The sequence below is a fragment of the Aythya fuligula genome, chromosome 1 (genome assembly GCF_009819795.1).
Source record: "Aythya fuligula isolate bAytFul2 chromosome 1, bAytFul2.pri, whole genome shotgun sequence".
Taxonomy (NCBI): Eukaryota; Metazoa; Chordata; class Aves; order Anseriformes; family Anatidae; genus Aythya; species Aythya fuligula.
Genome location: NC_045559.1, coordinates 64,148,876 through 64,165,963, shown reverse-complemented (window position 1 = coordinate 64,165,963; position 17,088 = coordinate 64,148,876). Strand labels below are relative to the sequence as shown.

The following is a 17,088-nucleotide window of genomic DNA, read 5'->3' as shown; positions in this document are numbered from 1 at the left end:
CATACATTTGGTTAAGCTGTTTAAACAGAATATATTACTTAGCATACATTTTCCATGCTACTGTGCAGAAATTGTCCTTCAAAAAGCCAAACAAGCCTACCTGATCTGCAGGCAGTGCAAAGTAGCAGAATTTATCTGAAATCTAGAGAATTGCACTGATTTTTCTGAGCATTTCACCTAATACTTACTTATTTTTCTACGGTATGACTTGATTCTGGCTGTATAAATTTCCATTCCAGTGTCATTTGTAGTTGTTTTTAACTTCAGCGAAAAGCAGGATTTCATTCCAGCTGAGACCAGCCATATCAAATTCAAGCTGGAAAATGTGTTGAGGAAGGGAAAGGAAGGGCATTTTGGCTGGGGAGAAAAATGAGAAGAAGTGACTACAAACAGAGTGAAGTGGAAACTTCATCTCGGCTGTAACAATATCTTCCTTGCAGCAGCAGCAGCTAGCTGGCACAACTTTCTGGACCTAATCTCTTTACCCGTTAGTTTTTCATCCGTACTTTCTGCTGCGTGCTGGTGAGGGAGGGCGAGCTGGGTATCGCTGCCGTGGCCGCACAGCCCATGCCAGGAACCTCTTGGTACACCGTCCGCATCACCGCGTCCCAGCCCGAGTGAGCTCATGAGGCTCAGCTGGGCTCGGAGGTAGCGCCGACACGTAAGGAACACAACTGTCATGGAAAGTCTAAGAGGAACACTTGTTCCACATGCTGCCTGGACAATGAAGAATCAGCGTGCCACCCCCTCTCAGCCCCCAGCTGATGCCAAGGCGGGCGGCCGGCCGCCGGCAGATGAATAGCAGGTCTGTTCCAGCAGCTGCGCGTCCCGGTCCAGCGAGGAGAGAGGCTGCGGGAGCACACAGAGTGCCCCGCTCCTTGCGTGGTCCGCCGAGGAAGGGACCTGGGGGCAGCAGGATGGCCTCAGAAGGGGAGAGCATCAACCTGCAAGTGAGTCCATCTTGGGGAAATACCCGGGGGAAGGGGAAGTGGGAGGGAAGATCCCCGCTTTGGGGGAAATATCCATCCCTCCTTCCACTTGCTCCTCAGCTTTCGCAGCTGATTTCACTTGAAAATGCAGTGCCGCTTTTTTCCTCTGCTGTCCTTTGAAGAAAAGCCAGTGGCAGGATCTCTTCCCTTTTTCTGGCAGGAGTTATTATGAACCTTTTTCCGAAAGAGTCTGGGAAAGAAGGGGGATATTACTAAGAAGGGCTGCTTTTTGGGGGGAATGAGAGGCAGCAGGGGCAGAAATTAAGAGTTTAGCTCTCAGAAGGAGGCAGCACATACTTTACAAGCTGCAAAAATCTGTGCCTTTCCTCATCTTACAAAGCCTTTCTCTGTTTGGCAGAAAGTGCTCCTGATCTGGAGAGGAGGAGAAGAAATAAATACAGAAAATGCTGAGGGAGCGCAGAGGCCAGGGTTTCCTATGTGGGGTTTATAGAAAACAAAACTTCTTGATAAAGCTCTTTCAGTTCTCTGTGTTCCTCTTCTGAGTGTTTGTGTTTTTTAAGAAGGGTGTTTCTTGTGCTCAGCATGTGTTTTAGGAAAGGGCAACTGCCCAAGGCTTTGGAAAAAGAAACTGTTAGAGATGAAATGGAATCAAAAGCCCAGATCACAAACACCTGTCAAACATCAGAACTTCAAGCCCAGATTTGCACTTCAGCCAACTCCAGAGAAGGGGAGACCACGAAGCTTTGCCTGGGTCACAGCTTCCAGCCCTGGGAAGGTCAGCAGCAGTGTCCAAATTCTGCAGCTGATTTTTCTGTCTGTAATGGTCTTAACAGCCCTCAGACTTGAAAGTGGGGAAGTCTGTCTCAGTTTTTAACTCTTTGGCCCACGTCACAGAGGCCGTAATGTAAGATTAGAAACCTTTGGGAATAACCACATTATCCCAGAGATAGGTAAGTGGTCTAGAAAGAAGGACCAAAGATCTCCAATCCTGCAGAAAATAAGGCTCACGTCCCCTAAGATACGAGGTGCAGAGCAGTTTTTTAAGACCTTCTAGCAGTTAAGTTCAGATAAGAGATACCATAGCTGAGGAAAATATACAGGTGGCTTTGACAATTGTTGAAAATGTATTCTGTGTAGCACTCAGAAAGAGAGAGGTTAGGCTTTTCTAGAACTAGGTAAAAAGGCAAAAAATATAGAAATCAGTAACACAGAAACTGGGGAGAGAGGGCACAGGGAAAAAAAAAAAAAAAAGGCTAAATAAAAAGCCAAACTAACTCCTTGGATATTAAATATTTCCGCACAATGGAAAATTTCAGGTCTATATTGGATTTTTATCCCAGGTTTTATAGATGAAAAAATCAGCTTTGCAGATTAAAATGCTCATAAACTATGGAAAAATCTGGACTTGAGATTTTTCTGCCGTCAGACTTTTCTCTTTCAACCCATTTTGACATTAAATGAGAGCCAAAAGTGATCCATGGAACCTTCAGCCAAAAGCAGTCTTTACGATACTCAGAAAAGGTTGGTAAGCCCTAAAGGTCAATGTTCCCTTGAGTTATAATATTGAAAAGAGCATACAGATCTGTTTCTAGAGCTGAAAGATACAGAGTGTTTCTATCTACCTCTAAACAGGTTGCCAGAAGAAAAATCATGCTACTGAGATTTTCGTAGTGACACCTTGCAGGGATGAAGCTACCAGAAAGAACAAAACACACACAAATGCACACAGATTTCTGCATTCTTAGGACCAGAAAATATGCAGGGCTGGAAGGGGAGGGAAAGAGCATGGCATACAGCTGCACAGCTGGGACAGGCAAAGGGTCCTGGCATGACATGACTTGAGAAGTGGGGGATGTGGGGATTGATGGAGGGGGGTGGGGAAGAAGTCTTTCAGTAGAAAGTAAATTTAAAAGCCTCTGTTGAGTCCCTGCTCTGAGCACTGCCTGCAGAGCAGGTGTTTTCCTGGAAGTTTCCAGCTGTGGGTTTACGAGGAGCCGGTGGGAACGTGTGCTGCACACTCTGGGGCAGTGACGTGTGACTCGCTTCTCCTCAGCTCCTGGCTGGAGTGGCAGGCACAGTTACGAATGTTAACTGTGATACAGTACAGAAATAGGGATTTTTATTTATAGGGTCCCAGAGCAGTTGCACCGTAACTAAGAGCATTTCTTACACAACACTCACATAGCCAGGCTGGAGAGGTAATGAGAGAATAAAAATCATATGAGCCTCTAGCCTAGCACAGTGGAGAGCTAGAAGAGATCAAGATTTAAGACATTTCTAAGGATGATTGATCGGTCACCCACTTTTTTGCTCATCCTAAAAGAGGAGAACAAGAGCTGGTTTAGCAAAACTAGAAGTCTCCCTAACAGGAGGCACTCCCTCGCCCAGCGTGTCATCAGCCTGTGGAATTTGCCATCTCCTGGAGCAGGTCAGAAAGACAAATATTGGAGCAACATTGAGAAGAGGTCAGGAAAATGTTATGACCAGTAACAATATTTACAGTTATGCAAGTTAAAAATGGTACCTTCAAATCCCATAATCCAATGGCAGGATAAAAATAAAAACCCTTTTCAGCTCCCTACAGGCAATAGTATGGTTGCTGACCAGACTGCAAGTGGTGTCTTGCATTAGAGCATTAGAGAAGATCTTTGCCAACTGACCAGAAGTGAGACCTGGAACAGGTCTTTACCAGCAAGAGGTATTTCCCATTAATCCACTTTCTCCCTCACAACATTTTTCTTGTTCAGCGTGTTTCAAAGGAGTCTCTTTTCCAGTTTTGACTTCTAGGAAGACTAACAGAACCTCAAATTGCACAGAGAGATGCTAAAGGGAAATGAGGCTGAAAGGAAAAAAGAGCCACAAGGCTGTACAGCATCCTCGCCAGATCTACGCTAGCCAGCCAAGTGCTAAGACAAAGCTTAAATTAAAATCTTTTATTGGAAAGATTAGCTTACCTGTTAAAAGATAAAACTTTAACACGAATTAATTTCAATAATGGATTTTTCTTACCAGACGTTTTTATTTGTGGCTTCCAAGCAAAAGTTTCATCTTCCCCTATTTAACATCTGCCATTGACAAGAAACTGAGCAGGCAGACCAATAACGTGATGAGATATAACAGAGTATATTCCAAGATAGCTGGGATCAGAAAAACATGTTTGGGAGAGAAACAAAAGAAAAAACATACAAAGTCCTATCACCCATTCTTTTTTGCTTCGGGAAACAAAGGCTTACAAATCAAGATAGTAGTACAGCTTTGACAGTCACATTCTGGCTGATTTATCTGCACCTCTTTATGCTATTACTCCCCCTGACTCTCATCCCCTCCCCTTGCACAGAGATTTGCAGGGGGAGTGAGAAAGAGAGAGCCATACAGGGCCATTCTTTTCAGCAGCAAAAGACCCATTAAATCTGTTTAGCTGTGTACCTCAGCTGCTGCAGCTCATGATTTGGCATCTTAACACAACCCTATTTCATTGGTGATTTAAAGTAATATACCAGGCTTTGAATGGGAGCAACTGCGATGACATCCGTTCGACCACTCCCTCCGCAGTGGCAGTAACCAGGGGAAAGTCTGTGGGCAGCTGAAGTCAGTAACACTCACACGCTATTGCCACAGCTTAGGTTTGTCAAAGCCCAGGATGAACACTGCAAAATGAGGCAAAGATTAATGTTGAATATAAATGGCTCCAGCATTTTATTAGGTTTGCATTTTTATATTTTCTAATTCATGAATGAGTGTTATGTTCTGCATAAATGAGCGTTTAAAGGATGTGCACTGGATGAACGCCATCCACATTCATATTGCTAAAGAGACCGTGTAGTGTATGTTGCTTCTTTCTTTTTATAGTTTCTTACTCCTTGGTTTAAAAAACTTACAATCCTCTGGGATGAGAAACAGAAATAATACATCACCATTTAGGGAATCATTCATACATCAAAAGTAAAAAGAGTAAACAGATAAAATAATCACTCCGGAAAACAGACCCTATGCTAAAATTTTTGGCAGAAGCTGTTTGGTGAATGCTTTGAATGCTATGTACATCTGCAGAAATAAAGACAGGTTTATAAGCAACTTGCAAGGGATTTTTTTTTTTTTTTTTTAAATCATTGGATAATTTATTTCCAGTGCTCAGGTTTTGACCAGGTCAGCAGCAGGAAAATTTTAGACATGCAGACAGATTGAGTTAGCTGTAGGCCTAACAGGAGGGATTTTTCTAAAACGCCCACAAAACAAATGGAAAGTCCCACTTACTGCTCTAAATCCCATCTCCCACATCCCACTTTTGGTCTAGGCCTGATGAGGGAATGCAGTGAGTGTGTTAGACTTTTGGTTTTGAATTTTTTGTTTCACGGCTTTAGCTTGTGCCTCAAGGCTGTGACATACTTACAAGTTCTTGGCTTGGGCACTTATTTGCCTGCTTCTGCAGCAACAGCCAGCTTGTGCTTTCTAGTGCTGTAGGACCTTTACCCTCATTTAGCAATTTCCTAGAATGATGGCAATATAACATCACCAGCCAAGCAGTGTCCCTGCCCCAGTGGACTTCAGTAGTGTTGTTTGGGTTCTGGGACAATCTGTGTGATTTGTGTTTGTATAACACCAGTCTGCAGTGAGAGAGAGAGAAACAAAAATCTTTCAGAAAGAAAATCGCAAGTGCTTCTAAAATAATTATTCCTGTGACATACATCACTGTAGTGTGTGCAATTCAATCATCAAGAGTTTGTGGAACTTACTCACCATGTTTTTAACAAAATTAGTCCAGTTATTACAGCCCCTCTGGCATGATCCCACTCCCCACTGCCAGGGTGCACTCCTCCTCCTGTGCCATTCCTTTGACCATGGTACAGCTGATTCTCAGGGAGCTAAACTCAGAGAAAACTCATCTCTCTTTGTCAGGGTTTCTGGTCTGCTGTGCTGAACTGGTTCCTGGCAGGATCAGACAAGGGCTGACACCCAGGAGAGGTAGGTCTGTGTGGCCAGGAGAGCATGGAGAGGTAGCAGGTTCTCTCCTTCCAGCAGAAGCTGCCTCTCATTTCAGATCAGTCAGCTGAAGGTCCAAGTCTGGGTGTAGCCAGCAGTAGGAGTAGGGAAGGTCCAAATGGTAGCAGTGATTGCTTTCACTAGTGCACATCACTCAGAATGCAAGATTTCAGATTGCTGCTCAAGACTAAAGCCTTTATAGGGCATGCTAGAGGTTAAGGTGAAGAATCACCAAGCGTTAGTCAGTCGACAGGCAGATATGAAATATGCTATCACACTTAGGAGTGAGAATGATCCTGTGCTCTTCTCCCTCGGTTGCAGTGACCTGCAAAGTCTGTGTAGCATTACCCGTGCTGATTCCAGAGACTTGTAACTCCGACACTAGCAGACAGACAGCATGACGACAGGACACTGAGAAGAAGGAGACTTTTTCTTAAGCCTGTACTAATGGGTCCTTTGTTCTCCAGCCAGATGTGGCATTTCTCCTCTACCCTGTACATTCCTCCCACCAGCTCTAACTGGTCCAGACTTCCCACGTAGAGAGCACATTCGTTTATGCCCTTCCCAAACAAGGGGATTTTCTCATCTTGAGCAGCTGAACCTCACATTTCAGGGTATATGGGGAAAATGAGGCAAGTGGAGTTGATCAGATCCTTGGAGTTATCCCAGAGAAACCAGTGGCTTTATGCACTGGAGGCTGATCCAGCCCTGGCACTCCACCTTGTTGTGGGGTGGCAAAAGGCAAGTACCAATGTCTTAGTGAGAGAGGGAGTCTGATCCCATGCTAGCAAACCACGTCCACAGTGAAATTCTGGGTGTGAAGGTAGAGAAGGGCAAGGGATGTTGATAGGAAGCATATCAAGTAGTGAATTAGCCCGACTGACCACTCAGTAAATCTGGTCTCACTGAAACAATAGGCATACAGAGGCTTCCTATGCAAGAGTATGAGGGACTCTTGTTAGCAAGGGTTCTTACACTGGGTTTAGGGCTAGTATAGGAGTCTGATAGCACTGCAGCAGAAAGAAAAGGCAATGATGTGCCATGAGAATAGCAATTTCCTTTGATGTATCTAAAACATTGCCTGCCAGGACTTGGTGAGAACCTGCCAGCAGTTGAACATAGGTCCACAGCAATATTACGTGCCAGAGCACCTCTTGGGAGACAGATTCATCTTTGATATGTCTTCTCTGAAGTCACGAGAGGCTCACAGGAAGAGACCTAAGTTTTTTTATGCCTGTTGTGGCAAGAATTTCAGAGTAACCCAGCTTAACTGGGCAACCCAGCTTAATTCATATCATAATCTTTGCTAGGGTTGTTGAACACTCATACTGCCTCAGGCCCATACTGAGGTCCCACTGTGCTCTTTGGTGACAGTCCTTGCTCAGAAATGGTTCAGCAGTGGCCAGTGAATAAGAAAACAGGGCACAAAGTAAGGAGACAGAAGAAATATATTACCTGCCTGTACTGCCTGCTGTTGGACAGGGGTACTGCCACTTCCCTGAGGTAAGGGGAGAGGACCATGGAGGTCAGTGGCTACAAAAGCATAATACTTATAACAGATTTCTGTGCCTACTCTATAAATATAATACCACTGAAGCGGGGTAGTGGAGAGGGAGCAGACCTGGGAAGCATGGGTCTTCCTGGGGGGGGCAGGAAGGACATGAAGCAGTTCAGGAGGTGACAAGATGGCGCCTGTGAGTGCCAAAGGCTGAGGGGATGCTCTGAGCTTTGCATGGTGGTGGCCCCATGCCCTGCCAAGAGAGGCAGTGAGCCATTGCTGCTGCACCCCATTTAGAGGACAAGGTCAGCTGGCAGCTGTACTAAACCAGTCCAGGACAGCCCTTCTGCCACCTCCTGTGCATCAGGACCCCTTCCCCCTCGTCCTGCAACCTTCCCCTCAGCAGCAGTCTTTAACGGCCCCATCTCTTCCCCTTTACCAGTTTTACACACTGAGATACAGACAAGTGTCTCCCACACCTGCACATCACAGATTTGATGGCACAGCGCATGGGTTTTATTTAGTGAGTATTCATGAGCCTGGTTATGGTCATGGTAACATACACTTCTCCTGGCTGGCCAATGTCAAACTCTTCCACTAAGCCATCTTTGAGTGTGGGAGTCCTTTACAATGTGAAGCACCTGCTAAACCATGGATAAACTGATTTTTGTGTCTTTTGTCAAAAAGTTGCCTCCTTTGGCTTCATTCCATCCCATGCCTGAGAGCTGAGCCATGCCTCTGCTTCTCTGTTCACCTCCATCTGACAAACAGGTACAGTTCCTCCACTCATTTAGCCAGTAAAAATTGAAGCCTTCAGCCCAAGCTACCATTTCTCAGCTCTTTCTGAAAAATACATATTCATTTGTCATGTCTTTCCTTCTGAGAGCCAGCAACAGGTGATGCTCCATGCATACAATAACCCCCCCACAAAAAAGTGTGAACTTCTCTAAGTATGAAAGGACATGTGGGTATTTTCACTGCCATTTCCCCATCCCTGGTTTGTGAGTCAAATGTTTATAAAACTCTCTCTGAGAGAAGGGAGTACACGAAAGGAGCTCCAAGAAACTTAACACTACTGTAATCTGGATTGCCCCAGGTATGTAAACACGCAACAGAAACTTCTGAATTGTACACCAGAATGATGGAATAGCCTCAGTGCAGATGCTGCAAGATTCACATCACCAGTTACCATACACCTTGACACACACCTTTGAAGCAGGCAAGTTATAATTCCTTGTCAAATTACATGAATCAGCTGTGTGATTCTATAATTATAGCTGTGAAAACCTTTATACTCGGGATCTTAGAACTTTCTATCCAAAATAACCCTTAGGGAAGAAATTTCTCATGAAGCTTCTTGGGTCAAGGTTCAGCGAGTGCTGGAAATTCTGGGGGAATCCTATCAGCTACTTTAGAGAAATGAGAACAAGAAAACGAGATGTTGTGTTGTTTTGTGGATTGTTTGGGCTCTTTTCTTTTTCTTTAGGTTTTTAATTTTTGTGAATATTTATGCATATCTGCAGGACTCTTCTCTTTGTAGCCACACAAGTCAAAGTAGTATTTTTGGGGAAACGAAAAAATCCCCAAACTCACCACAAACCCTAGTTATGTGAGAAAAATATCTGCCCCAACCATTCTGAAAAGAGTCAAAGGGCAATCAACCATTCTTTTGTAACCTATGTTTTTCTGAAGGAATGTTTCTGCAGAAATTAAATACACTGAAATAATACGTACACGGGACTTCTGTGAGAACCAAGTTCTGTTGTCCTTCATTCTCCAAGCATTTTGTGAATATCAGTGGATTTAATTTCACAGTCCCTACCAGAAGAAATAAGTGCTTTCCTGCTTATTTTGCAGACGGGTAAGTCAAGGCAGAGGCAGTTAAATGACCACTGATGTATCCAAGAACATACAAACAGAAAATGACAGAAGCAGGAAGGAAAACCAGATCATCTCTGACTGAATACATGAATTGCCATGCAGCAGCGTGGTCTGTGGTTCCATCTGTACTTTTCACTGACTAAAGTCTTAATCTCCACTTTTCCTTTTTTTTTTTTAAAAAAAAAGAAATTGTTAAAAGATTGTTGTATTTAGTCATCGGAGAGCACTCTGTTACTTCACACAATGTAAAGTAAAACATTAATTGAAGAATTGAAGCAAACACAATTCCTACCCTGTTGAATGTAACTTTAACATCAATTGGAAACAAATTTTGTTGACAAGCTTTCAAAAGTACAGGCACACAGCTGTGTTTGCACCTCTTTCTTGGTGGAGCTAGAGTCATGTTCAACCATGTTGGTGTAGGAAGCAAACCCCAAAGCCAAAGTGAAGCAAGCTAAATTAAATTAAACATAAATTCTGACTCAGAATGATCACACATGCTCTTGATGCCTCTATTCTACTTTAAGTTTGCACCCTTTTTTAGCTGATTCAAGATTAAATGTTCCTCCACATCCCTGTGTGACTTCAGGCTGTGTCTACGTATTTTTGCTGACTGGAGCTGAAGCACTGACTGTGGGGAGGTTCATCCTCACCACCACCACCAAAGCAACTGCTCAAAGTAATCACTCTATCAAGACTGTCTGGGCTAGGAAACTTCCATTACTGAGTTTCTAAGCTAACCCAGATCATTGTGAAAGAGCTTGTTTAGGGAATGCGCAATTATGTCTTCTTCCAAGGAAGAATTAAGTCCCCTGTCTTCACGAGTCTGGACAGAGACAGAAATGGCAGCTCCTTTAGACAGGCCCTCATCCATCTTATTGCAATGGAATAATTGTTCCCTTTCTTGGATTTTTCTTGGCTGGTCATCTTAGAAAAAGATCTAGTTCTTCTGGGATGATTTGGGAAGATCATAAGATTTACAGTCTGGGTTCTTTCTATCTTAAAAATAAAGAATAAGGAAAATAGATACAAACAGAAATACAACCCAAACCATTCCTGCATAACACCAGTGCTTGTTTTTCCTTATCTTTAGCCCACGGCATACCTCAACTGGCAATCCACACTGATCAGAGAGACATCCAGCAAAGAATTAATACGCCAGAAGAAAATATAATAAGCTGCTGTTTTCCTCTCTTTTAATAGAAACAGATTTGAACTCCATTTTCATCTTCATGTGCTAGATTCTTGGGAGTTGATTCTGGACCAAATCCTTAGCCAGTCCCCATTTCTGGCATGTGGCTGTGAAAAAGTTGCCCAAGGGAGTTGTGTCAAAGGGCTTTTACTTTGCTCTTAATGGCTCCACGTAGGGTCTGAAGGAATCTGAAGTGCTCACGAAATGTGGTTTCCCCTCTGGTGTTTGCTGTTCAGCTTGCTCAGCAGCTCAGTCCTTTAAAACCATTGTGAGTGGATTTAGCACTTGTGAAATAATGCTGGCCTATTCAGATCCAGAGAGGGATGGGCAAAATCCACCAGCACAATAGAAGCCCCTCTTCCCTCCTCCTCAGATGAGAAGCAAGGGTGCAACAGAGTTCAAGGGAGAAAACTACTCATACCCAGGTGCTACACAGATCCTGGGGGAAAAGAGATATGGGCCTAACAAAATAAAAACGCTAACACGCGTTCAGAGGAGGTAAAAACCTCATCCTCATAGAAAAACAAACAAACAAACAAAATCCTTACGTATAGAAAGCAAATCATGAAGGAGAGGAAAAAAAAAATAGGGATAAGGTGAGTCTTATCCCTGATTAAAGGCCTGTCCCTCCTCCTGCCCTGCAGCCAGGAGAGCAGACCCAGAAGAGGGCTCCAGTGGGGTGTGGTGCTTGGCAGCACAGCAGGAAAAGCTGCAGCTCATCTTGTTTTGAGTTGCTTTGGTTGTGCAAGGATATTGATTTTCTTCTTTTGTGCCCGTGATTTAAGAAACGCCAGAATCCCACAAAGCTCACAACATGGCATGATCATGGAAAGAAAGAAGGAAAATCAGCACTCAGAGACCTATTACCTTCCTAGGGACACAGGTAAAAATTCAGCAAGGCTCAGAGTCCACAAGTGACAGATTATGCCTGCTAGTAAACAAAATGGGGTGAATGGATAGAGAAGACTGAGAGTCATGGAAGCCTGTCCCCAGAAATCAGAGAAGATGGAGCCCTCCGCTTCCTCCTAGCCTGAGCTACTAAGTATAGCAAGAGGCATGTTTCATCTCTGAGCCATCTAATGCACAACTGTTCTGCTGAGAGCTTGAAAAAAAAAAAAATAAAGATAACTAATGTTATCTCTGATGTGGACGGCGTGGCAGGCATGCTATAGATCTGTATCTGTATGCAGAGATTTGAACTCAGGACCAGGCTCAGACAGGCAGCTCCAGAGCAGATGGCAACAGTGCTTGGTGGCTACTAATTAGGTTAGCTTTTGGTGAGTGATGTGGAGCTGAGCAGTCCTCTGATTCATTTCCAGCCCCCTCCGTGCTACCTCCAGCCACAAGCCTCCGAGCGCAACTCTGAGTTACTGAGCTGGGTCACTCTCAGGGCAGACACTTTTTGGGCCATGGCGAGATGGCAGTTCTCGAGGAACCCCAGGTGGGGAACGGGCTTGGGACTCAGACACGGGCCAGCGTGGTGGTGGTGGTGAACTCAGGTGTTTACAGCCAGGGTGGGGCAGGGGCTGAGCCCAGTGGGTCGTGTTAAAGCACTTCCTCTTGCCTCACTTGCACAATGTACAAACAGGGACATTATCTCTCCTGTGGGAGCAACTGACTCAGATGCTTGGCCAGCTGCAGGGAAAGGTGTCTCCATAGCTGCCAACAGCAAAGACTATTTAAAAAAAAAATAAATCCATCACTCTGTGGCTGCACATGATAACAAAACAGCCCTCTTTTTTTGTGTGTGATCCAAAAGCATTTTTTTTTCTTCCTTTGCTCTCCTCCCTGTTTTTTCCTATCTAAGAGCCCAATCTGTCTGTTTTTGGTGTGCCTAACATATGTTTTTGGGCACCCCCGCCACATTTTTTTAATTTTACATGTTATCAAATGACGTATGAAAAGTAAAGTTCAGCCAACTAAACCTCGAGAGAGTTATGCAAGAGCAAGTAGCACTGATACGTATTTTCAGCTTTACCATGAGCCCTGTACAATTAGCCATGTACGTCCATGGACTTCATACATCTGTTATGAAGCACATTGTGGGTGCATTGTGCTGCAGATCTGGCTGGAGCAGTTTGAGAGGATGCTGTTTCCCAATGGCATGCTGCTATCCTTCAATCAGAAGACAATGCCTCTAGCCCCATTCTCCTCACCCCCTCTGAGAAATAAGGGGACAGCAACTAGCTGAGTAACTGCTCTGGCTATCTCAGCCGTTTCCACACGCATTCTGTATCACTGCCCAGCACACGATGAGGCGCTTCTTCGTTTGTTATCATCTGCCCAGTGGGCGTAATTGTAAGGCAGATTCAGCAGAAACAAGAGCAACGCTTGTGGGAAGTTTGTCTTAGGACTAGCAAAATACAGAGACTAAGAGAAGGCTGTGATTTACTGATCACAATCTCTGTTTGGGAGGATCTGTGTCTTTTGAAGGGCTGCTTGTCCTCCTGGTGCGTTGTGAAGGGCAGGTAGGCCTCTGTGAATCCTCCTGGTTGCATTATAGATAATATCCCGTGGGCCCAAAACTGTGGGAATATTGTATCTGTTACCAAGCAGCTCTGGGTCTGCCTTTTGCCCAAGGCACCTGTATTACACACACAGTCAACGCTAACATGTTGATACCTGCGAGCAGAGGGAAATTCACATTCTGTGCTTAAATGCCGCAGGAGCTGAGGTGTTAGGATGTGCGAAATTAAGGTAGGGAGGGCAGGGAAGGAGAGGAAAGGCTTCGCAACTACAGGCAATGTAATAGGCATAGCTGAATGAAGGCCTTCGAGATAGAAGAGGTATCCTTTGAGGCAGCCTTTCTGCAGAAGGTAGATTATGAGGTAAAGCCTTTTCAAAAGGCCCAATGAAAACAAGAATATTTGGTGCCTGGGTCGAGAACTGAGAAGAAAAATTGTAATGATTTCCCTAAATATTTATCTTCCTGTCAGGTAAATATTGATTAAGAGTCCCTGGTCATGATAATCATGTTAACAGATGGAGAGGAGTTTCTTTTGCCCATCTTCTCTGGTCATCTCATCATCAGCATCAAACATGGTATCAGGATGCTCAGACAAGACATAAACTGTGAATAAGCATAAAGGGGCAAACTTGCATTTATTTTCAGTTTTGCAGAGAAACTGACTCTAATGAGCGCACAGAAAGGCACCACAAAACATCTTCACATAAAGCTGATCTGCTGCAATGACAGTGAGCTGTGCTGCAGGAGGCAGTAACCAGAAAAGGAGTGTGATCAAAAGAGTGCGATCAAAATTGAACAAACTTTGTGTTAGGTATATGCAAATGTCAAAGCACACAACTAAAACTGGGAGCTAATGAGCTGCTTCTCTGAGCCCATATCAATTAACGACAACTGCAACAACCATGGGACTCCAAAACACAAGCACCCAGTGCCTAGTCCATCCTGTACGGTCCTTTCTTTTTTCCTACTTCTCCCTACACTTAATTCTCCTCAACTCTTTGATCCCTCCTCATTCAAGAGTCCATTTGGGCACAGTTTTATGGCTGCACTCTTACAAGAACCCATCTGCAGTACAAAATGCAGACTGAGTGAACCCAAATGAAGTCCAGGGCATTTGTTCCGTATCAGCAGTTCCCACTTATTTTGTCCCTCAGCCATCTTGAAGTGAGAAACGACAGGATAAACACCAGAAGCAGTAACAAAAGAATCATAAGAAACTTGCAGTTCATACAAAGTTTTGTTTCCCACTCTAGGGACCTTTGAGGGTGTTTTGTGGTCGAATGAGAGTGCTTTTCAGAATACAACTATATTTGCAGAATTTGGGCATTAAATTGTCAGAGAAAAGGTTATTCTGCTTTAATCTCCTCCCATTCCTATTCTGGCCCAGAGGCTTTTGCTTCCCCAACATAGTCTCCTAGGAAGCCCTCATTTGCTACACCCCTTCCCAAAGGTCTCTCAAAGCAACATCCACCCAGGAGATCTCTGAAAAACACAATTGTCACTAAGGGGATTTGGGCCTCTCTTTAATTTCTGCTATGCTGTACTTTAGCTCCTCATTATAAAGTTAGCTCTTTAAGGTTCTTTGTCTCTGCAGGGTTGAAAGTTGCTGACTGAATGTCTGGGTCCAATTTTCCACCATTTTTCCTTTAACTGGCATTCACAGCTAAGCAAAATGTTTGTATAATGCTATAAGATCCTTCACACTAAACTTATTTAACATTTTGAACCTGTTTTTCAAGGAGTTCATTTAAAAAAAAAAAAAAAAGCACGAATAAATAAGAAGTCACCAGAAGAAAATGCTAGCCTAATCTTTTAGTATAGAGCCTGAACTGTGGGTTGTTTTGTTGTTGTTGGTTTTTTGTTTTTTTTTTCTCTCTTTTCATGGATAGAAGAGGACTGACATTTTTCTAATCTGAGAATTTAGTTCCCAGGGACAGTGCATGAGAAAACAGCAGTAATATACAGAACACCCAGGAACAGTTGTTGAAAGATTCTCAGGGTGTTACTTCTGGCAGGACATCAGGTTCCAATAAAAAACACTGAAAACACTAGACTAACAACAACAACAATAATAATAATATTTTACCACAGATGAAGTGTATTTTATCTGAGGGTCACAAAAGGCTTCTGGAAACAGCAAATGAGCTCCTTCAGGAGGCGTAAATGAAATTAATGCTCTGTGGATGTTTTCATAGGTTCACTTCTGCAGAAGACAGGCTATTTTGTGCAAAATGTTAGAGGGTGCAGAAAGAAAAGAGTTAACATGTATAGGCAAGCGTGAAGCATTCTTTGTAGTGAACTTGCATAGACATAGTAACCTATTTTTTAATGTTTTCAGTAAATCAACTGCTGACATTCCACACACACAACCTGAGCACCTGTCCACAAACCAGGTAACCAAGGGTTACACTGTGCAAATACACAAAGTACTGGGTGAATTCATGCACATCTATTTGACTCTAATGTGAAACTCTATATGTTATGCTTGCAATTCCTGCTTGGCACCTTTTGTATGTTTTCTGGGACCAGTTTGAGACTTAAAAATATAAAAATATGCACATAAAAGTATGTGAAAAGTTAGGGACTAGAAGTAAAAGTTCAGCGTAGATCACCTGAAAACTGCTAGAAGCTTTGGACCCAAACCCACACTCTGCAGCATTAGGCTACCTCTTCTAGGGAACCTTTCCATGGTGCAGCTGCTTTTCACAAAATAAAAGATGCTGCTTCACTCTGGGCTACTGGTGAATCTCAGCCTGCACTTCATATATGATACTGTGAAGATGTTGCTGGCGTTGTTATACTGGCAAAACTCCCAGTGGAAGAACAGCTTTTACCAACTAAATGAGTTGTTCATCAGTTTCCACAAAGAGAAGACAATGTGACATAAGCAGTCCAGAAAATACATTGCATCAACAACAGCTTTTATAGCTTAACTTGATTGCTTATGACTTTTTAGCACAAACATACAATCAAATGTTGCTGCACTGACCTTACCTAGGTGACCGTAAAAGGAAAGGGTATATTGAGATTAACGGCACCTTTCCTCAGGGTCTCTCAGTGCATATTTTCCATCAAGATTACTTCTCGCTCTTTGTAGTCATTTTCATGGTCACCATTGCCCTTATTTCCCAGCCCAGCACTCTCACCAGACAGCAAAACCTGTTGAGAAGTCACTGGCTGTGCCCCTAACACACAGAAACACAAAAGTTGTAGTCACTGTTTACACGAAGGAAATTATGTGAAACAAGTCATGCTTCCTCTATGTCATCAGGTTAACAACAATAGCAATGAAGGTTTTGTTATGACACCCCCAGTCCAAGGTAATGACTAACAGACAGAAAGCTTGCATATCGGGATGATCTAACAGCCTGCTGCTCCCCAAAAGGGGAGGTCATGCTCTTTTCTTCAGCCTGGAACCCCTTGCTCCCTCCTTACCTCCTGCTCCCAGACACATCTCTCCTTGCTTTTGTGTGGCGTTTGACAGACCTTTCCATCAAACTATTCAGCTTATTAAAGTTGGAGGAAATGGTATTTTTGTTTTGTTAAATTAGCTTGGCTTAATGAGCTACTTTGTCTCAGAACACGGTCTTATGAAAGCCAGAGTGTAGGAGAGCAGAAGGCCCATAGCAGAAACATTTGCTTTGGACTCTTAGATCAGCACAGCTACAAGGTGCAACCCCCAGAGTTTGGCAAACAATGCTTTCTTGTTGGTAGAATCGTTGAATTACTCAGGTTGGAAAAGACCTCTAAGATCATCTAGTCCAACCTCTAACCTACAACTAAAGTCCACCACATGCTATTAGTTTCTATAGAATCACTACCTTATCACAGTGGTAGCTTCACTTCTTCTACATAGATGACCATAGCTGCTTTCTGAGAGAATTTGTTCAAGCCAGAAGGGGGATTAGGAGAATAATTAGTATAATTCAGAAGCCACAAATAGGGCTACAAATGGACGCCTCAAGCTGTACCGTGCAATCCCACAAAAGAACGAAGAAAGGCAATTAGAGCTGATGACACGTGACTGGAATAGCCTTCGTGGGTTGAATATACCGTGATGGCAAGACATCACAGCCACTAGGAGCTGTGTAATGCTTTACTCACTATCAGGTATACCCAC

The 17,088-nt window shown here is 43.6% G+C and overlaps 1 protein-coding gene across 2 annotated transcripts in view; it reads left to right on the top strand.

The window, feature by feature from the left end:
- Positions 1–813: 813 nt before the first annotated feature.
- Positions 814–17,088, top strand: part of NINJ2 (ninjurin 2) — a 47,356-nt gene continuing 31,081 nt past the window's right edge. Inside the window, exons 1-2 of one of the 2 annotated variants that reach the window (XM_032190575.1) lie at positions 814–950; positions 8,525–8,647. Coding sequence is in view for 1 of the 2 variants with exons in the window: in XM_032190567.1 (XP_032046458.1) it covers positions 918–950 (33 nt within the window). In the remaining variant the exon portion in view is untranslated. The remainder of the gene's footprint in view (positions 951–8,524; positions 8,648–17,088) is intronic. The other variant, XM_032190567.1, reaches the window with a different exon arrangement.